At 32.0% G+C, this 23,880-nt stretch overlaps 1 protein-coding gene across 1 annotated transcript in view; it reads right to left on the minus strand.

The window, feature by feature from the left end:
- Positions 1 to 541: 541 nt before the first annotated feature.
- Positions 542 to 23,880, minus strand: part of LOC134252436 (neuropeptide Y receptor type 5-like) — a 29,095-nt gene continuing 5,756 nt past the window's right edge. Inside the window, exons 2-3 of the mRNA XM_062734921.1 lie at positions 4,045 to 4,266; positions 542 to 927 (exon numbers count right to left, since the gene is read on the minus strand). Of these exons, the coding sequence (XP_062590905.1) occupies positions 682 to 927; positions 4,045 to 4,266 (468 nt within the window). The 3' untranslated portion in view covers positions 542 to 681. The remainder of the gene's footprint in view (positions 928 to 4,044; positions 4,267 to 23,880) is intronic.

Genomic DNA, 23,880 nt, shown 5'->3' on the forward strand with positions numbered 1-23,880 from the left:
CCACTTCTGTTTTGAAAACAAATACTATAGCACGCCAAGATGATTTATCCTTATGTCTAGCACTTACAAATAACTGTTTCACTCTTTGAAGTTAAGAACATTAATGAAGAAAGTAAAGACGACCCTCTATGAGAGAATGAATACGAGTACAATTGACAATTAAATGATCCTTGATTCGGTAATAACGAAATGACACACTCGAAAATGTTGAATGGGTACAAGCATGGTTCAGGTATGTTAAAAATGTTCGCTATGTTGATATATTTCTTCAAACTCAACATCAAAGAGATGATACGATGTGGCATCTATATTTGTCACCTGCCAATAATTATAAAATAACAAACACTTACATTGCATCTTTTGAAATCTGAAAAGAATTCTTAATTCAGCATTTTATGTATTTTTATCCTTTTCTTTCACACATATATACATATGTGCAAGTGAAATTTATTACTTTGTGTGTTATCATTATTTGTATGGTTGTCAAGTAAAAGCATGACGTGTTGTCGTTTTGGAATAACTTACGATGAGAAAGTCGACATCATTTCGTTTCAGAAAGAATCTTTATGGATATGATAGGATCTCTAATTTAGACACAAGATCCTACTGAGGTTCAGCAACAAAATGATGACCATATGGCAAACTATCAAAGAAGATCAAATGTTAATAGGATACAAATTGTTAGTCCGACCCGCTCTCTTTGCTGTCCCTGACACTGTTTCTAATGGAGGAGTATCTAGGAATTCTATCGTTATGTCTGGAATAGACAGAGTCAGGTCCAAGGCGATATCCACGCTTCATTGTGCTTTGCTGCCGCATGATAAAACTGTCTTTTGTACGTGACTGTGAACTGGTGGTCCTTGGTAGCATTTTCACTAAGCAGCCACAACATGGGAACCACATATAAAAGAGTACTGCTAGGTCCTTCTAAATAAAAAAAGGAATAAGATACGACATGAGAACCACATATAAAACAGAAAGTCTGGGTCTTTCTTAATAAAATAAAATAGTAAGATAAAGCATGGGAAGCACATGTATATAAAAGAGTATTAGTAGGTTCTTCTAAATAAAAAAGGAATAAGAAACAACATGAGAACCACATATAAAAGAGTAATGCTAGGTCCTTCTAAATAAAAAAAAAATGTAAAAAAAAAATACTAAATATAAAAAAGTTATAGAATTATACAACATACTAAATAAAAAAGTAATATTAAAGATACGACATTGCAACCATATATAAAAGAGTACTGCTAGGTCCTTCTAAATAAAACAAGAGGCCTATGGACCACATCGCTCACCTGAGAAGCTTTGACCATGCTATTCTTAACCCCATTTCCCCCTTGTAATACCTATTGTGACCCCATCATACCCCATGGGTTATACTTTGGACAATTTAAAATCTACACTACCTCAGGATGCTTCCTCGTAAGTTTCAGCTTTTCTGGCCAACTTGTTCTTGAGAAGAAGATTTTTATAGATTTTCCCTCTATATTTCTATGTAAAACGTTCATTCCCTATTGTGGCCCAGCCCAACCCCCGGGGTCATGATTTGAACAATTTAGAATCTACATTACCCCCAGAATGCTTCCACATAAGTTTAAGCTTTTCTGGCCCAGTTGTTCTTGAGAAGAAGATTTTGAAAGATGTTTCCTATACATTTCTATGTAAAACTTTGGTTCCCTATTGTAGCCCCGATCAACCCCCGGGGGTCATGATTTGAACAATTTACACTCTACACTACCCCAGGATGCTTCCACATAAGTTTCAGCTTTTCTGGCTTACTGGTTCTTGAGAAGAAGATTTTTTTTAATGACCCCCTATTTTTATCTTTTCTTGATTATCCCCCCCTTGTGAGAGGACCTGGCCCTTCGTTTTAACAATTTAAATTTCCCTTACCCAAGGATGCCTTGTACCAAAATTGGTTAAAATTGGCCCAGCGGTTCTTGAGAAGAAGTCGAAAATGTGAAAAGTTTTAGACGGACAGAATTATGACGGACAAAATGTGATCAGAAAAAAGCCTAAAGCTCAGGTCTCCATATCAGTGAAATATTCTGGAGAGGGACGTTAAACAGTATACAATCAATCAATCAATCGGCTCAGGTGAGCTAAAAAGTAATGATACATCATGGGAACCACATATAAGATAGAACTGCTGAGTCCTAAATAAAGAAAAGTAATAAAACACAGCATTCTAAATAGAAAAGAAATACTAGTATTAAAGATACATCGTGGGGACAACATATTAAACAATACGTACTGCTAGGTCCTTCTCTATTATAAAGTATAGTTAATGTTTTAAATATATTATCATAGTTCCCATATTTAACTCCTAATTCTGATACTGTTTTTACTTGGTATGTTTATCAAAAAGCAAAAGTAATTTTTTGATTAAACTTTATCATTAAGTGCTCGGAAATGTAGAACCGGGGTTTTTTTCTTTGCATTTAATGTTTAATTAAAGGGGAAAAAAGAATCCGAGCTCTTCTCTCATGTTTCAATCCATTCAGTGTATAGGTTTATTTCTCATGAAAGCGTCATCGAAGACATCAAAATTCAACGGCTTCTGGCAGACTGGTCGATAAAAAAGAAAATACATAAGCCCCCTCTTAAAACACTTTAACACCTTTAAATGGGGGAGTAGGAGAGAAGTGGGAGAGAATTTGTCAGCCTTTCCAAAATCTTTTGACCCAACATAAAGGTTTTTACTTAAATTCTGTTTCAGACACTTTAATGTGATAGACTATCGAACACAAAAATGAAGATAAATGTGCCATTTTAATATCTTGACGTTGCAACTTGACCAAACTTAACGCCATTACTTTTTGATTATAATTAGTTTGTCTAAGAGCGTGAAGCTAATATCCTTACATAAGGAATACATCAAGTAGCGTCATGTATTATAATATTCAACTAATTTCAACCTTGAATAAAAAAGTGCTGACACCGAGCTAAAAATCAATTACTAATTACTACATGGTTTAATTCGGGTTTTAAACAAATTTGCAGTAAAAGAAGGAGGAATAAATCTAAAATTGAAAAATTGAAAACGTTAGTATATACAGCAATTTAAAATCCTCAATGATATTTTAACAACATTCGCATTTTCTTTTTTAAATTTTAAAACTATTGTAATGAAATATACACGTATGGAGATAACGAACAGTTTTCAAGCTCAAAAGTCCAGAAAACAATACAAAGTAGGGGCAGAGCAAACACGGACCTCCAAAACAACAGAGGTGGGATCCTGTGCCATGGAGGGGTGAGCATCTGAACATATGAGATCTTTTTTTTTTAAACATTTTGACACCTGATATGTATGTGCATGTGAAGTTTATATAGAGAAGGCTGATGACGTACATGCTGTCATATGTTATTTAATATGTAGGCAGATATATACGTTTCATTACCGAAAAGTACACATTGCATGTAAAGTTATATAACAAAATGCATCTTTCTGACCTGTGAAGAGGAAGTAGAATTTGCTGTTATTCAGACTGACACAAAAAAAATCCACACAGAAGTTCATTATTAATGTCTCTTCTTCAGATAAGGATTGTCAGATATTTAAATACGAGGAAAACACAGTTCCTTCGTTCTGAGTGCAATTGTTCTGAATATGTTATCATTCAGTTGACTTGTGTGTTGTCCCAGAAGAATTTCAAGGAAGTTGTTGATATTGAAAACAAAGTGTCAGACTGTGTTTTTATTGAAAACTCTGAATGTCTTAGCACTTTTCTTCATCCTATGACATTATTTTTTTCAATAGGTAAACATAATTATATTTTGTCTTATGATAAAAAGTTACTTTTCTTTTTTTTTTTAAATTTTTTCTCATTACAGTTCATGTTTATCATTAGCTATATTTTGTTAAATGTGTGGGATGAATTTGTTGTTTAACATAAGATAAATTAACATTAGAGAGGCCAGTGGGCCATGGTAATCACTTGAAATCATGAGTAATTCAACATATACTACATGAAACATGCATACATACAAAACATTACTCTCAGCTATAAAATAGTTAATCATAAGAAATCTACTTACCCTAAAATTTTCATTCGTGAAACCATATATTATTGGATTTGCAAAGCTGTTTGACATGGCCAACCAGTGAACACAGAGAAACATGATAAGAACCATCCTATGTTCCTGATCACTTTCAAATTGTAGGAAACCATCGTAGAAGTCCACTAACATCGCAAAAACATGGAGAGGTAGCCAACACACTCCAAATACTGCTACCACTATGACTAACATTTTTACAATCTGAAATTGAGAGAAAAAATCATAGCATTTAAATAATAGTACAAAGTTTTTATATACATACGTAGAATGTTTATAGATCGTAAGTGCTAGATGTGAACTGGATATTAAAAGAGAGGGATACTTTACGGAATTATGTTAATCACGATTTCATGTAGATCTGTTATCATAATAGCTATTTTAAAAAATATCATATCTCAGAAAAAAAAATCTTTTGATTTGGTTACTTTATTCCTCATACTAGTATTTTGTTAACAGTAAAATAAAAACCATACAAAAACATTTTTCATGCTGCAAATGATTGTTTTCATTTTAATATAAACAGTTTACATATATAATTTAATTCTGTGAACAATGGTATTCTCAAAGAAAATCTATTCAATTTATAGAATATATTATATTTTTTCACAACCGGATTATGTTCTACCATGCTTGATAAAGATGGCGTATTTATCAGAAGCATCCGAATGATAGTTATACAGACATTGGCACCATGAAATGCATTCGCCCAGACGAAAGACAAGCGATTTATTAGCTCAAAACAGTAATAAAGATTCTGTGTCAAAACCAAAAAAATATAATAAAGATATCTTGTTCTCAATCTCTAGATCGTGTACTTTTTGATACAGGTTAATTAGGAATTATTAAATCTAATTAACTTAGGAAGTGTTGCTTTGTTTTACTGATCCGTTGCTAAATTTGTAACGCTACGAGGCCAACATAAAAAAGAACGCGATGCAATAAAATAAAGGTTATGTTTTTGCAAAAGGAAAAGAGACCAAGAGTACAAGCCTCATTTTGTACCCAAAGTCAACATATTGTGAAAAGTTCAAATAGTGGTTTTGATTTTGCAAATATGAAAAAAGAATAAAAGACGTTTGTGCTCTTAAATTACAAAGCTCTTTTCGACTCAAGTTTTTTCCTCGCCTTCATGGTGTTTATTGGTTATTTATGGTATAATGTTTCTTTAGTGGTGTTTATTGTAGAAAGCACTTTGAAAAATCAAGTCAGATGCATATAGTTCTGACTTGGAAGCTGTTAAACCAATATGTTCTTGAAATAGGAATTCAGTTGAAAAAATTCCTGACTCAAAACACCTCAACAGACAGGAGTCGAATTTTTCTCATCAATAATAAATTACAGCTTTCACGAAAGCATTTATGGAGCATGGAAAATTGCAGATTTCACAGAATGTCTGTAAGACGAGTCGTCCGACTTCCTTTGAAAATATATTAGCTAATTGACCTGCATACTTAATCTATTTTAAAGTTTGAATCAGGGAATCATTTGCCAGTGCAATGACGTAAATCTCATAGGATCCTGAACTACTGTATAATAATATTATTATACAATACAGTATGATATGACATAATATAAAATAGTATATATAAATATAATCTAATAATCAAAGATACCTTAAAACATTCAATCATGTTCACATGAAATTAATTAACATTTCAAAGTACAAGCAGGTTAAGTGTGTTGACATTATTGTAATCACAAAGACGGACAGGCTAATTCTATGTGTATAAACGTCTCCTCTTATTCGTTTCGCCGATGCAGTACAGGTTGCCTTGAAAGAGTTTGCTCTCTACTAATCATTAACAATGTTTGTGTACAGTATTCCTAAGTAAAAGGCTTAGGAATCATAACACGATCAACAGAATGACTTCAAGAAGAGCTCTCATGCTGAGTTACTTGACGCGTAATGTTAGATATAACCCAAGTTCTCGTTTCTCTCCTCTAAGTCATTGTGTGGTAAATGATATGGAGGAGGCTTGGCAATTATCACTTTTTCATTTTTTGCGCCTTTACAATTTTTACAAGTTAGCGCTAATCATGATGTATCGGAACGATTTGTCATTAATTTTCCTTATGTCGAGGAAAATTTACCTTTGTTGCCTCACACTTGTTATGAAAAAAAGACGTATGGGAGAAAAAATAGCCTAGTGTATGTTTTATCTTTTTATTATTAAAAGTTTAAAGTTGAACATCCCTCTACGCTTTTTGATTTCATTTTAAATGCACATAATTCAAACTGTAAATTTCAACTCATAAATGTAGAATCAATTTGACTAATGCGAGCACTTATCAAAATACATTTTAAGATTATCATAATTAAGGAATGACGATTTCCCCCGATACTTCTAAGTTCATCATCTATTGGATAAACTGTTTGTAGTTGTAATTGTCTTACTCCAAATTAAAACCATTACAGTGTCAATTAAAAACTTATATTATATATTAATAGGTGAGCGTTAAATTCGTTGATTCAAATGTTACATCATAAACTGTTTATATCAAACGTTTGCCTATTTTTTGGGTTATTTGGGTTAATAAGTTTATGATGAAATGATTTCATTGATCTTCTCGTCGTGTGTTTCCTCAGATACATTAAAAGTACGCAAGTTACCGATAAATGTGAAGACCCGAACTCATTGCTCTCTTTTTCATTAAAATTATTAAATGAAGACATGCTGAGATTGCAGCAAGGAGAGCACTGAATGCAACCTTTAAATTGATGTCTGATAAGTTTATAGGAGCTCTATCTTAAAGCGGTGCCATTTTATTGGCGTCTTAGAGAAAGCAGATTTTACGGCTAAAGGAATTCTAGGATGTGTTGACAAAATATTTTGTAATTCATGCACATAAATGTTGTCTATCTAGGCAAACATTTCAGATAAATTTAGACTTTTGAAAAAGAAAATTATTTTCCCACCAATAAAAAAGTACAAATTGAAAATTTGAATTTTTAACTTGACCAAGCCTATTTCTTTACACCTCAATAAGATAATGACAGTGGTGAAGGAAAAACTTCAAAAGTACTGTGCAACAAATATATTCCAGTAGTGGTGTGAATCAGATGTGGATACTCAAAAATTTCAAAGATCTTTTGGATAATTTGAAATCAGAAGATTTTACCAAAATCAACAGCTGAAAAAACTTACGACTTTTCAACTTTATACACAACCATTCCCCACGATAAATTAAAGTCCACGCATTTTGATATCACTGACAGCTGCTTTTTCAATTAAAATGGAACTCGTAAATTTACCTGGTCATTGGTCATTTGCAAAATTATTTTGTTAAAACACATTCTCATTGCACACACAAGTACTCTGAAATTGACAACAGAAGGATGCTTGGGTTGCTCGGGACGCTTGGGGATGCTTGACAATATCTATGTGGTTTTTGGAGACCAGGTCCTCCAACAACCTATTGGAATCCCAAGGGTACCAATTGCTCTTCATTATTAACAGACCTATTTTTGCATTCATATGAAGCAGAATTTGTGCAAAATCTTATGCGTGAAAAGAAGAAAACACTTGCTGTGGCCTTCAACTCGACATTTAGATACCAGGTATATCGACGACGTATTGTCAATAACAATGGTAATTTCCATTCCTATGTCGATAAGATATAACCTAGTGAGTTTGAGATAAAAGATACCACAGAGTCTGACACATCTGTTTCATACTTGGATATTTTACTTGAAGAAGACGTTAATGGTAATCTAACAACCAAGCTCTATGATAAACGTGATGACTTTAACTTTTCCATCGTCAACTTCCCTATACTTATGCAACAATAAACCTTCATCACTTTCATACGGAGTTTATATATCTCAGTTGATTCATACGCAAGAGCATGCTCTACGTATGAACAAATTCTAAAACGAGGTTGATGAAACAAGAATATAAGCAGTCTCGTTTAAAGTCATAATTTCGTAAATTCTACGGTTGATACACTGACTTTGTCAGCAAATACAATTTATCATTTTTTCAAATGCTGACTGACATTTTTCATTCTAATTGTTAGACCATTATTTATACACCGAATTGACTACGGATTTTCCCGTTATTTTCCGATTATGACAATGAGCACACGGCGGGTGTGACCTGTCGGCAGGTGATGCTTACTCCTCCATGGCACCTGGTTCCACCTCTGATGTTTTGGAGGTCCGTGTTTGCTCTGCTTCTATTTTGTATTGGTTTATGGACTTTGATATTGCATACTGTTCGTTATCTACATATCCTTCATTGTTACATATATTATCAGGTCTCAAAATAATAAGGATTGATAATATAATTTATTGCGCTATTAGATTGAAAAAAAAAAACAACTATATAAATCAGAAGTGAAAATATACATGATCATTATGAATCGACTCCAGCTGAAAACAGACACCGACATACATTTTGTTTGTTACATGCAATTAACTGTATTTCAGTGGATTTTATTCAACAGTTCCGAATTTCACTTATATTCACAGTTTCCGCTATCATTTTCAAATATTGTTATATTCTAATTTTACGGTTTTCTGAGGTGAAAATTAAAAAAAAATTTCATGTGTTTCTCATGAAAAAACTTTTGTATTTTTTGAATCTTACATGTTTTATATTGGAATTCAAAACAAATGTTTAATGTGTCCCGTCGCTAACAGACATGTTTTAACATGTATAAATTAAGCATCATTAAGAGAAAAAAATCAGCAAGATTTCTTGTTGTGGCCACCAATTGATATTTAGATATACTGACAACGTTGGAAATCAATTCGTTCATTCGATATATCTCACTGACCTCGAAACTAAACACTAATAATATACAAATAACAGTAACTGAAACGTCTTTTTATATTCAGATGTTATACCGGAGAAAGGAAATGATGAAAAACTGACAGCTAACCTTTATGATGAATGTAATGACCCACTTTTCTATTGCCAACTTCTTGAAATCGATAGGTACGAGTTAAGTTAACATACGAACAATGCATGGTGATACAAAGATGTCAAAAGTCTCTTTTAAAGTAATCATTTCTGTGAATTCTGTTTTCAATGCAACGACCTTGTCTTATGTCACAAGGATATCAAAAGTCTCGTTTAAAGTGATCATCTTCTGTGAATTCTGTGTTCGATGCATTGACCTTTTTTGAAAAACACAATCTTTCGTTCAGTTGAGTGTTGACTTACTTATTTTCATACAAACTGCTAAGCCATTACCAGGATATTTTCACATTTACTTTGCGACACTTTTTTCATTTATCCAATTATGACACGGAGCACACGGGGGATGCGACCAGTTGACAAGGAATGCTTTATCCTCAATTGCACCAGATCCCACCCCTGTTTCTAGACGTCCGAATGGGCTCTTCTCATAATTGCATTGTTTAAATAGATAATTGATACATGTTCGTTATCTTTAAATTTCATTTAATTTCGATTTGTTAAATTCGATCATGTGACATGATTTGGTTTTGAATTTTATGCTATTTAACGTTTTATACCGTTGCCAATACATTTAAACGTATTGGTTTTGTCCTATATTAAAGTTTTAGAGCACACTAACTTCATTTTTTTCGAATGATTGTCTCTTTTCCATGATATGTGAGTAATATTTTTTTTACAGAAACATGATATCCTTAATAAGCGTTGCATTTTAATTGATATAGAATATAGGGTTTCAGATGGCATTGTCGCCAAAGAGACAGACTTCAGTGTTCACATTGTATGAAAAATTAAAACATGTACATAAAATCTGCATTTATAGCCTATGGTTCTGATTAATTCTGAAAACTGTGTCTTTCATATCCTAGCTATATTGCTCTCTTGAGACTCTGCCAGACAATGCACTCTGTTGTCCATATAGTTTCAATTATGCTGCTCGACAAACTCTTCCCAAAACTGCATTGGAAATGGTAATTATATCATTCATGCTAACATAATTTCTAGAAAGTCGAAATGATAATCTAGCGGTGTTTGACATCTAAATGTTCCTGGAAAGAGTAAGACTAAGATTTGATAAACGTTTCCATCTTAAGTACAAATAATCTGTCTGGTGTTGAGCGCATGGCTCAGTGAAATATAAACTTCAAGGACCAACTGTAAAACGTGAAATAAATTGTGTTCACTATATGTAAACTTAATTATTATACAACCTAGTTAGATTTACTGCAGTAATAGGAGAGTAGAACGCACGTTAATTCATTTCATCTGTGATTTATATTCACACACATAGCAACAAAATGGGTTATCATTGTTCTGTTGGTCATGAAAACCTCTTTGCGTGCGTCAGACTTCAACCGTCGATGGTATCAGCATCGTGTGCAGTAATTAGAAGTAACAGATTAGGCAATTAGCATGTTACCTAGGAAAAGAATTAACTTTTTATCCATCTCACATGAAATCGAAAATGCTTTGCATATTGGCTTAGGACCTAATATATCATATTCAAAGTTAACTGCAAATATAAGCAGTTTTGATTACTATCAAGAAGAGGAATTTTTCCCCTGAATGGAACTTGGCTGGACATTAAGATAAATCATATCAGCATGAATCCAAAGTCTGAATGAGACCGTATTTGCATTTCATCTCTCTGAGAGGCAGAGCATTCTAGTTCTTGACAAATATCTAGGTAATGAGGACAGAAGGATCTTCCCTGGAAGGACTTTTGCTGAGGGTTAATTTCCGTTGTATTCCCACTCACCGTCTCTGATGTAATATTTCCATAAATCGTTAAAAGTAATACATAATGCTCAGGAAAGATTTCTAAGCTCAACGGGCTTTGTAGAAGGATTAAAGAAAAGAAATTAAAGCACTTCAAAACCCAAGTTAGTCGGAAATAAATTGTTCAGTCTTTTTCAATAATACACACAAATTCTTCAAAGATTAATCACCAAAAAGAATCTTTAGAAGGAACTGGAAAGTAAAAATCTCTATCACAGTAGAATTATTCCTGGAGAATAATTTTTCAAGAGTACTGTATTCGTCCGTAATCTTAATACTTTCAATGCAAAATCAAATTCGTTGATTCCTAGTTTATTCCTCTATGTTAAGTGATAAAAGGGCCATTAACTTTCATGAAAATTTCATAACAATTAACTGAACAGCACTCTATCTGTTTAATTTTTTTTTCTACAATGAATCACAACATGGATTCGATTTCTTCATTCAATATACTAAATTTTACGAGAACTAGAGGATAAATGAAAATTTTTAATTTAAACACTTATAGGGACTAACTAACAACAAAACCGTATGCCAAATAATATGATTTCAACTTTTCCATCTTTATGTTTGTATAATGTCCTGCTATCATCTGCATATGGTTTTAACGTCTTCCAACTTATTCGATACTCAAGAGCATTCTCCGAGAACGATCATTTTTTAACTAAGGCAACTACTGTCAGATGAGTTGATGTTACAGGGTGGGGGGATTCATGAACCTCGTTTAATTTTTTAAAATTTTGTAAATTTAAGGATCGTTACAATGACCATGTTAGCAAATAACCTATTATTGGATTGTACTTTGACTGAGTTGTTTCATACAAATTACAAGGGCTCTGTTTTTTTTACACTGAATTTAAGGATTGTTTCGGCTACCTGATCAATACACAGGGCTCACGGTGGGTGTGACCGGTCAAAAAGGGGATGCTTACACCAAATAGGCACCTGATCCCACCTCTGAATTTTTCTAGGGATCCATGTTTATGCCCTTTTCAGATATTTTTTTTCATGTAAAGTTTGTTTTTAGATAGATCATTGTTTGTTTTCTTCAACCTTTGATTGAATATTCTTTCATAAATAATTTACCCTTTTTGTTGATAAATAAAATAGAATGCAACACTATTAATATTTTGCTATGATATAAATATCTAAAACTATTATTTCAATTACAGGACCTGCTCATGATTAATAAGCAAATAAACTTGGCTTAATGTATGTGGAAACATGTTTTTAATGCTTCTATCGCTATATACCTTAAAACTACTTAAGCAATTTACTAATTAGAGCTACATAAATTGGACAATTTGTAATCCGTTTATTTCTATTACCTGTACCAGGCTAAATTAAATTTTTGTGTTTTTTTTTTATATGAAATTGTTTATCAAAAAAGCAGTATCTCCAGTACTCCGATCCAGTACTTAATACTTCAGATTCCAATATTTCACAAAGGAAAGCTTATACGTGTACAACAATGGGAGAAAATGTACTTTTTGTGTAAAATGTTGGAATTCTTGAAATGCATTCCATCACCTGATATATCTTAAAATACCATCTATACCGATGCACATTCTAAGAAATTAAACTTCAATATCATATCTGTTCTGATATTTATCATACATGACAATATTATGTAAAAGTATGAAAAAAAAATGTTATCGGCGTTCAAGATGAATTTTCAAGCCAAAGATTATTCAGAAAAAAATGATTTATGATACCTATACTAACTTCTACGAATGTTTGTCACTAAATTGACATCATTTACAGACAGAAATATAAAAACTTTTTATATTCTAGAGAGAAAACGTTAATACGCACCTTTATTTTATCATAACTTGAGAATATTTACTAATATTTATAAAGCTTGCAACAAACATGGCTTTTCACTGCTTCCCATATCGCTCAATATGCTTAGCAGTGCTGGTAAACATACAAGACTTGGTGAACAAAAATCTACATCTTAGCAGAAAAAACTGTAGAAGTTTAAAACAAGCAGCAGACTTCCTGTGATGAATAGATGGTGGTTCCTTTACAAATAAGAAAAAAAGGATTTAACAACAAAAACACAAAAGCCTCTCCTTTTTTCATTAGAGAACGATGAAATGTTGCCTGATCTTTGACACTTGTTCAAATGTGCTTTGGACTTCAAAATATATTTTTTTTCCTCATGACTAATCGTTTTAAGAAAAAAACTGATGAAAAAAGGGAAAGTTTCTGAAATCATTCAAAGCAACTTCTACTTGACTAGTACACTTGCACATTTTGTGATATCGTAGTCAAAAAATTAAATTACGATATACCTTTCATTGCTCTTTTGTACTGTACAATGAAATACACAGAAACCAAATAATAATCAAAGAAAAAAGTCCATTGAACAACATAATTTGGAGGAGCAAAGCAAACACGGACCTCAGAAAACTTAAAAAGGTTGGATCATGTGTCATGTACATGTATGAGTTAGTATGCACTGTTGGTGAGTCAACCCCACCGTTTGCTCCTTGCCATGAAAGGGCAAATGGAAAAAAAAATGTAGACAATTCAGAGTGTGAAGAATAAGTCAGATTTGAATACTCTGGGAGTTAAGTGATCAACATACAAATGTATTAAGTTGATTAGATCGAATACTTAATAATGATATTTTATCTATAGGTAATCTGAATTTTGGCTTAATTTTCTCCAAGTGATAGTAATGAATCAAGGCCAGTAAAATCAATGCAATCGCACCACAAATTCAATCAATTTCTTTTTCAAAATAAAAAATCTGACTCCAAGACCATAAACTGAGAACAGACTTAAGTCACACTTTCAAACCAGTATAACTTATGAAATAATTTTGATAATCAAACAAAATTTTCATTATATGTTTGAATGAAAATGTTATACAACATTGCGATTTTTTAAACAAATGCATTAAATAAAATCCAAGACATTAAAAATATATATTTTGACTTACGTTTGTTCTCAATTTATGGACTTGGAGCCAGGCTACCAAGCACCGTTTTAAATTGCTTTAATTTCTTAGAAATGTCTTTATCAAGGGAACCGATTTGCTCTAAAATATGACACTTTTGACCTTGAACCTGACACAATAAAATCATTTTTGATATAAGTTTGTAAACGATTACAATGTTAAAATAAAACAACAGAATCTTGGGAATATGGCAAAAATAAGTCTATAAAAAATTAACCATCAATTCTTTTGCATGGCGTTCTGTGTACGCCTGCTATTACCTACATTACGCAAAACAGCAGGTATATTGCATACAATTTCATTTTAAATCAGTTAATATGATGTTATATCATTTTAGATATATTAAATCAGGGACTTCAAATACTACATCAAACAATAAATAATCTTCATAGATTTCCAAATAACACTAAATTGCATTCCTTGAGAGCTGGGAGCAGACATTTCAAACACAATGAGAAACGATAACTTGAGCCGCTCAATTAATTTTAATTAAAAACAGAAATAATGATAAGAAATATAAGTTCCAGAGATATTTTTGTTTGTTTCTCAACATTTGGGATATATGGTAATATGCGACTTATTTTCATCTTCCTGAAGCTCTTAAAAAGATCTAGGTTAGAAAACAACACAATTCAATGCTTGTGTGGTAAGAAATCTCTATATCAGAAATGAAAATGAACAGAAGAATAGGTTTAAGGCACATTTTCTTATAAATTATTGTTAGGTTATTGCAAGGTTATTCTGTATTTTTCTCAATCTGGGCGGTGTATGGGTATAAAAAAACAATTTCTGGAAGCTTTTGGCACACATGTGCAGCCTTCAGGTTATGGTTGGAAAGTTAAGAAATATTCAAAATGATAAAATCTGTGTCTGAAAGTGCAATATGTTCAGTATGTTTATTAACTTGTGATGGAATTAGGTTTAATTTCAAATTGAAAGCTTTTCATGATCAACTCCTTTTCTATTTTAAATGTTTGACGTAAATCATGGAATCTTTATGCCATTAGGTATTTTCCCTTTTAACACATTTTAAATCACCTGTTTCATCTCACCTATCAGCTGTAGATCCTTCAGATTGAAATAAAATTGCAGAGAGAGAGAGAAAGAGTGGGGGATGTCCTGCAATTTAAATTTTTGTGACCATTTTTTTTAATTCTTTAGTGGTTCAAATTGCTGTTGAATTATAAATCATTCTAAGAGTTATTTATAATAAAAAAAGAAAAATGAATTATATGAAATACACCACATAATATACTTATATTTATACTTTCTTATGTTTAAGGTATACCTTTACTCAGATGACTCAAACATTCAATTTCAAATAACTAGGTCAATGACCTACTTTTCATGCTAGTGGCCCCTGAGTATTTCTCGGGAAATACCTCAATTTTTCACTCTATGACCAATTTTTTCTTCACTCACAAAATATTACTTGAAACAAAGCTCTATAAATAATGAAATTTTATCGTAATGGAACAGCGTTACTTCATATAAAGAAATGATTAGAGTTTTGGCCATAAACTTGATAATTATTACAATCCGGATTTCCTCTGTCATATTTATATTTTTTCCCCATTTTTATCGAATTTTTAAAAAATCTGACTGATAAGAACTCTTAATTATTTATAGCCTCATATTACCTTTGTTGCCGTAATTCTCATGGTATTAACATTATATGGGGTCAATGAACAAATTATTGAGATATGTTGCCAGGAATGGTTATTGATCATATTTTTGAATTTCTTTATCTAATAGCATTCAATTATTTGAAATGATTTATGAACTTTAAGACTTATAAAATTTGCAAAATGATGTCTGAAAATACATGTAACCTTTACATTGTGATGAATATTGCAAGAAAAAAGATTTTGACAAAAATGAAAAATTAAAAAATTTAGTCGGAATTTCCTCTGCATTACCGTACACTAACTTTTGTTTCTGTATATTTTCTTCAAATAATAAAATATGAGATTTTTAAATTGATTTTGAGTTAAAACTTTGTAATTTTATCCATTTAGAACAATTTTTGATTTAACATATTATACTTTATAAAATTTCCTCTCCGTTTTCTAAAACGTGAGTAAACGTCATCCTTAAACACCCTTTATAGAAAGTTACAAGACAAAATTAAGTCCACTGATCTTGTGAAAGAATTTGTTGTAATAGGATTCTCACCAAAGTCTCCGATTCTCTTATAATTCAGAGGTTTCTGTATGCTTCACAGACTATGGGAAATTAAACATCATTCCAATCACAAAAAAGATTTCGTCAGGAAACTTTCATTAAACTGATCGCGCAAGTCCAAATGTGTTGTTTTGTAGACATTGGTTATAGGAATATCTATTTTAAAGGGACCTGGACACAGTTTCAACTCATTTTTTAAAACCATTTTTAATGTTTACAATTCCTACCTAAGGCATCATCTATTGATTAGCAAAAAATTGAACATCATTTGTTGATTAACAAACAAGATACAGAACTTAAAGTTCTTCATAATGTAAACAAGGCTCGTGCCTTGTTTTTGTTTACATATAGAAAATATCAAATTCATAACAAAATGAAGTTTAGCAAATCAATAGTAACTGTCGAATCGTATTTAAAATTAACTTTTATTTGAAATTATCTACTTTGAATGAACATGTATTAGTATTTTAATCTGTGTAAACAAAAACATGACACTAGCCTTGTTTACATAACAAAGGTTTGGAGCTCTAAATCTGTCTTTTATCTGGACAATTAATTGGCTTTCAGATTTTTGATGATCATTAGAAAGGTCCTAGTTAAAAATTTGTAAAAATTGGAAAAAAATTGAAATTTTAGCCGAAACTGAGTCCATGTCCCTTTAAGAAAAAGAAAAAAATTCAAGAATAACCACTTTGTGTTTCCAATGAATTATGGAACGCCGTAACTGCCTTATGTGGAGAACTTTCATTATATGCTGGTATTTTGTCATTATATGATGGTATTTTATCTTTATATGATGGTATTTTATCTTTATATGATGGTATTTTGTCATTATATGATGGTATTTTATCATTATATAATGGTATTTTGTCATTATATGATGGTATTTTGTCATTATATGATGGTACTTTGTCATTATATGATGGTATTTTATCTTTATATGATGGTATTTTATCATTATATGATGGTATTTTGTCATTATATGATGGTATTTTGTCATTATATGATGGTATTTTGTCATTATATGATGGTATTTTATCTTTATATGATGGTATTTTATCATTATATGATGGTATTTTATCTTTATATGATGGTATTTTGTCATTATATGATGGTATTTTGTCATTATATGATGGTATTTTATCTTTATATGATGGTATTTTATCATTATATGATGGTATTTTGTCATTATATGATGGTATTTTATCATTATATGATGGTATTTTGTCATTATATGCTACTACTTTTCTTTTTTATACTACTTTTCTTCTTTATACTACTTTTCATTATATGATGACCGTCAAGCGAAAACCACCCTTAAGTCAAAATTTTGACATTTTGAGTTGTTATCCTGATATACAATTTTCTCCTTTTTCAAATGATATATAACATGTTTTTGTTCATAGACTAAATATTAGTGAAATTTTTCAAATAAAAAATACAAATTCTCCCTCATGACACTGTGATTTATCGGATAACGTTGATTACTTTGTTCTCACATTTCCATGTTTGTGTTATAAAACATGCACAAGAAAAATCACCTTGGACAACAAATGACATTAAATAAGTGATTCTTATTTAATACATTTTGTTATTGTTCATTTTTATGACCAATATTTTTAGCATTTTAGAAGAAAAATCAGGTTTTTATTACCCCCCCCCCCCTTAAAATAGAAACACGAGATCACAACATGTTTTGTTTCTTTTTACAACCATTGGTGTCAGTTTATTTTTCTTTTTAGGGGAGGAGGTCTATTGTGCATTCAATGCCCTTTATCTGTTAATATGGTCTATGCTCGTAAAATCTAGACGGAAACTCTGATTCATCTAAACCTAGATACTTTAAGCCCCCCCCCCCCCCCCCCTCCCAATACACAGTTTTCAGATCAGATAGATGGTTTGAATGCTTTTTTGTTTCAGACATTTTTTTCGTCTTTGTGATTGAACAATTTGAACAATTTTATGATCATGGTATGTCGAGTCGACATATGAATGAAAGTAACTGTTGCTAATTGATAATACGTATATGTATGTTGTCGATATATAGATTTAAAAGACCACAGAAAAACTTTCCTGTTTTCCTGAAATTATGTCTGCTAATAAAGGGGCATTCTGATAACAAACGGCCCTATTATTTTCCTGAAGAGATTGATTGTATACCGTTTCATGTTCCTCTTGAGAATTTTTTTACTCATATGGAGACGCCAATGCTTTCCAGTGGAGAACAATTTTGTCCTATACTCGGCACTTAGGGCCATTGAGCAGGTAGGGATCTTTTTTGTGCCAGCGCCTACTGCAGCTTGGGAACTCAAGGGCCTGTCTCCATGTCCTGCGGTGGGATTCGAACCCGCGACGAGAGTGAGAGAGCATATTATTTCACACATGAATTAAATCAAGGCGTTCGTCAAAAATACTTTCTGTTCTTGTTTTTTTTTTTTTCAAATGAATTTATTCTTTTTTGGAGCAGTTTGAGGAACAGATTCGATTGCATCTTTCTATTAATCTCGAAAGAATGGCCTATGTAAGAGCTTTATCAAAGTAATTGTCCTCTCTGACCCTACATAAAAAATGCATATAATACACATTGCTGCAATATAATTTATATCCAGTGAAACTTTAAATTTGGCACTGAACTTCCAGTAATTGGAAGGACCCCCCCCCCCCTTTCTTATGTTCCAAAAATGTGCATTTGTCACGCCTCGTGGTGGAAAGCAAGTTCAGAAATCAATCAACTTCTCTCCGTCTCTACATATTTTACTTATTATTTCCAGCATCCACCACCTTTTATCAATGTACAGGACTTGCATAGGAAGTAAAATTTTTGACTGCCGGATAGCAAGTCTTCATGATGATTAAATATCTCTTTCAGGAAAAGAGTGATTTGAAAATAATTGACAATGTATTTTACCTGCTTGATTGTAGCCAAGAATTTTACTAAAATTAAGACAATTACATGCATAACCTTATAATTACCTACATGCGTATTTGTTACAGCTTCGTTATTTGCAGAGTGGCTAGGTCCATATTTTTTTTATGAAAAAATGACCAGGATGAAAATTTCCTCACAGGATAAAATTTTTAAAACGTAAAATTTAGAGGCAGGAGTAATGCTCCTTTCTCTTTTAATCACGCGTTTCGTGCACCCGGCGTGGCATTCAATCATTTTTATATACATATATAGATACATGTATGAAATGTGAAGCATTGTCACATGTACACTTTAAAATAATAACCCTGATTTCGACTATAGAATCTAAGAAGTTTCCTTGAAGTACACGTTCGCGATCGGGAACAATGACCAAAATATACGATCCTCGCACATTAATTCTCGACAGGTCGATGCGGATCTCTATTTAATTGACATGAGACAATTCGTGCAAAAATCATTGAAACAATTCCTTTTGAGAGAGAGAGAGAGAGAGAGAGAGAGAGAGAGAGAGGGGAGAATGAAGGAGAGAGTTTTATATGTACATGTACTAAGTATACCATACATGGTCAAATATGTACTTCAAAAATAATGTATATTGGTCAAAGCGTCCCCTGATTTTAGTCAAAGTGCCCCCTGATTTTGGTCAAAGCGCCCCCTAACATATTTTTATAGGAAAAAAATATCTGGGGGCAGTATTTTTTCTATAGAATTATGTTTGAGGGCGATTTGACCAAAATCATGGGGCGTTTTGGCTAATATCAGGGGACGCTTTGACTAGAATTAGGGAACGCTTTGACCGGGACGTTTTTATTACGGGGCACTTTGACTAAAATCAGGGGACGCTTTGACCAATATTTGGGGGCAGTATTTTTTCTATAAAATTATTTTTATTAGGGGGCGCTTTGACTGGCTCCCCTAGACGCTTACACTGAGAATCGCGGAACAGCGAATTAGTGCAATCGCAACTTCTCGGGCCTTTCCGGCTAGCGGAAAAACGACCTCGAATGTATGTGGTAGACGCCATGACAACCCTCCGTTTTTACGATCTTTGAAATAAATGCATGGAGACCTTTTATCTGTGGAATAGAGTTTTACTTTATTCAATGTAATGATATTACTTAGAATATACTATAGAAGGGGCTTCTAAATTAGTCTATCCTATATTTGAATAAACAGGAAGATGTATAAAATTTTAACATCCGGTGATGTTAATACATTCGAGGTTGTTTTTCCGACCTCTAACGGAAAGACCCGAGATGATGCGATTGCGAATTAGTGCTCTATAGACAAGCGTCTGGATGATCGAGACTACAAATAATGACGAAAAAGTAGTACAATGTAGCATATATATAATGAAAAGTAGTATAAAGAAGAAAAGTAGTATAAAGAAGAAAAGTAGTAGCATATAATGACAAAATACCATAATATAATGATAAAATACCATCATATAATGACAAAATACCATCATATAATGACAAAATACCATCATATAATGACAAAATACCATCATATAATGATAAAATACCATCATATAATGACAAAGTACCAGCATATAATGATAAAATACCATCATATAATGACAAAATACCATCATATAAAGATAAAATACCATCATATAATGATAAAATACCATCATATAAAGATAAAATACCATCATATAATGATAAAATACCATCATATAAAGATAAAATACCATCATATAATGACAAAATACCAGCATATAATGACAAAATACCATCATATAATGAAAGTTCTCCACATAAGGCAGTTACGGCGTTCCATAATGAATGCCTTTCTGTCTTTGTACTCATGACTATTTTGTTAAGGTTTGTATTCTATCGGGGATCTTTTGTCCTCAGTGACTAAATCGTCCCTTTCTCCATAAGATTTATGGTATCAAATTCTTTAATTTTCGTAAATTAAAACCGAAATAAATAAATACAATTTCATATTTCAATAAAAAAAAGTTTCAAATTACCCCATCTTAACCAAAACCAAAAAGGTGTCATAACTTATAAAGTAAAAGTGGAACGTGACTTTAGCGTGAGAACTCTGAAGAGGCACATTTCAGATCAATAGGGTGTTCGTTTTGTGAGCAGAGACGAGGAGAGACACATAAAAAGCCTCTTCTTGAATTGGAGTAAATGGCTTTGTTTTGTTATATTGATTGCAGTAATTGTGTTAACTCTCGTTTTGAAAGCCAATGTCAACCTCTACGTAATATAATTTAAAATGCACTTTTAGCCAATAGTGTCTATTGGAAATTTGAGAATTATTTCCATGAGAAGGATGAAGATTAAGAACAGTGAACTACTTTCTAAAAGATTCTTTAAACAATACAAATCTGTAATTAAACAATGCATAAAACACGAACCCCTGGTGATTCCAGAGTTAAAAGCAGATTCCCAGGAGGAATAAGCAGTCCATATTGACCTGACATCCCCGTTGTGAGCCTCGTGTTTTGATCAAGCAGACGGATTAATCCTTGGACAAATTTAGTTTTGAAAGCGCAAAAAATATCGCATAAAATAAGTCAGTCAATTAATGACTTATTGATGAGCTATATTAACTAACATGGTCATTATATTGACTGTAAAATTTCAAGTTACAAAATGTTGGCTTTAAACGAGGTTGCTGAAATCGTTACATCGACTTGTTTGTCAGATGCCTGTCTTGGTTTAAAAATTGATCATACTCGGAGCATGCCCTTTTGTATCGACATAAGCACAATATGAAGATGAAAGAGGTTAACCGAGTTAAGTTGGCAATAAAAAGGTTAAATTGTAAAGAGAAAAACTTAGGAGCGTTGACGATGAAATAGTTAAATAGTAAAGAGGAAAACTAAGGAACGTTTGCCATAAAAAAGTCAAGTTGTAAAGAGGAAAACTTAGGAAAGTTGACGATGAAAAAGTTATGTTATTAGTTTGGCCTTATTGTTTTAAATCAGTAAAAGATCTGAATATAATCTAATTGTGGCAGATTCTCTGAAACCTTTTATTTCAAGTACACTGAGACGACATAAGATTGGAAGAAACAATTGTTAACTTAATAAACATCATCGATATATTTCAATGTGCAATTGAAGCCACGTTTCGTCTTTTCTTCTTTTCGTGTAGAAGTTCTTAATCATGAATGGATTTTGCTCCATAAGAAAATAAAATCTGGTCTGCCAATAAATTCAAATTTACAATTTCAAGATTGTTGAAAAATGTGGTCTTAAAAGACTACAGAGATTTCAATGAGAAACTCCGGTATCCTGTTCATTTCAACAGGTTTCCTTATACAAATCAGTACATTTACTATAATAACAACTCATTTTTGTCATACGTGTTATCTGCTCAAATTATTTATTTGAAAATCATGTCGTGTTAAATTGAATGTGGGAAAATTTTATTTTTCTGGTCAGTTTTTATGTTTTCTCTTTACGCCCAACATTGAAAATATTATCTGGCTTATTTTTAAAATTGTTTCATTGCAATTATTCAAAAGCCTGACTCATTAATCATTTTTATTATTTGAGAGAATGTCGATATTTGATGTGAATAACATTTCTCCAACATCGACTTGGAAGATAAATTGCGAACACCATCATTGTCTTACAAATTTATAGGATTAATCCATATAATTATCGGCTTAACAATTTTCGTAAAGGGCTAAGAGATATCTGATCTGATAAAACAACTTTCTTCCACAACCTAATGTTGTTCATTCACTGCAAACTTTAACTAAGTTAAAACAGAGAATTGTGAGCAAGGAGTCTTCCAATGACTTCTTTAATGGTACAATTTATGTTTTTTAAAAAAAGTATCTACAGGTTTCTTCTGATGTTACGTGCCTGACTGACAAACAAACAAACAAACAAGCGACAACTTGTAAGTTGTCCTATATATTATAACCTCGAGGTGACCTAGGCATTCATTTTAAGTTTTAGCTTCCATCTTATTCAAAAGTTCAAGCCTGTAATCGCCTTAAGCAGCTCTGAAGATGTTCCTGCAGGCGGGATGTACCGCAAGAATTCTTCCTCAGTGTCATGCATTAATATAATGTAATCAGACACGTCATTAAAGCTGGTGTTCACGTTTTAGAACTAAAAAGAACGTAAATTGATATTGTCTATTCATGACATCGAAATGACTCTACAATTATTTCTTGATTACTTGAAAAATCTGAATGAAGTACTGAAATCAAGGAACAGAACATGACATCGAAATGACTCAAACTACAATTTATTTCTTTATGACTTAAAATATCAGAATCTTTAACATAAAAAATGAACGATCACATATGCTTCCAAACTGAAGGAATTTCTGTCATTAAGAGAGAAATAGTTATGAAACATAGTCTGGAAAATGGGTTATTTTGTGCTGTTTTCAAATATTCAATTCAAATTCAGTTTCAAATACAAAACATAAAAATGAAACTATAATGACTTTGATATTGAATGTTTTTATTTTCTAACATCACATAGTCACCAAAAATTAAATTAAAAGTTTCTTTCGACACTGTCCTAGAACAGTGCATGTTTTTATCTAACCGATAAAACTTTGGAATCGGTTTACGCCAGTGAACGAGAGAATGACCAGTAGCATTACAAGCGTAGTCACGTGATGGTATCAGGACTTTGCCACCATTTTATTATTAATGGCTTCCGGAGTGAATATATATGTAGTATACTTTATTCCAAGGTCGATTTATTTGACAGAGAGCGGAAACTCCGACACAGATACTTATTTGATTTTTTTTCTTTCAAGTTTTGTGCATATCTACACACTACCAAAAGACTTATAATGCTTTTTAACCATGATTGGTATTAAAATTCATTAGAACATATTAACTGGAAGGAAAAAAGCCATTTAAATGAAATATTTTCATTAAAAAAAAAAAATCGGGGTTTCTGTATCTTTATGCCATATTGCTTGATATTGCAAGAAGCATGGTATGTTTCACGCGTAGATAGAGATTTGTAGCGTTTTATTCACAAGAAATTTGTACAAATTCAAATAAATAAACCACTTCCACAAATAAATATCAAT

The sequence above is a fragment of the Saccostrea cucullata genome, unplaced genomic scaffold, assembly GCF_032062105.1.
Source record: "Saccostrea cucullata isolate Sc308-1 unplaced genomic scaffold, CSIRO_AGI_Scuc_v1 ctg45, whole genome shotgun sequence".
Classification (NCBI taxonomy): Eukaryota; Metazoa; Mollusca; class Bivalvia; order Ostreida; family Ostreidae; genus Saccostrea; species Saccostrea cuccullata.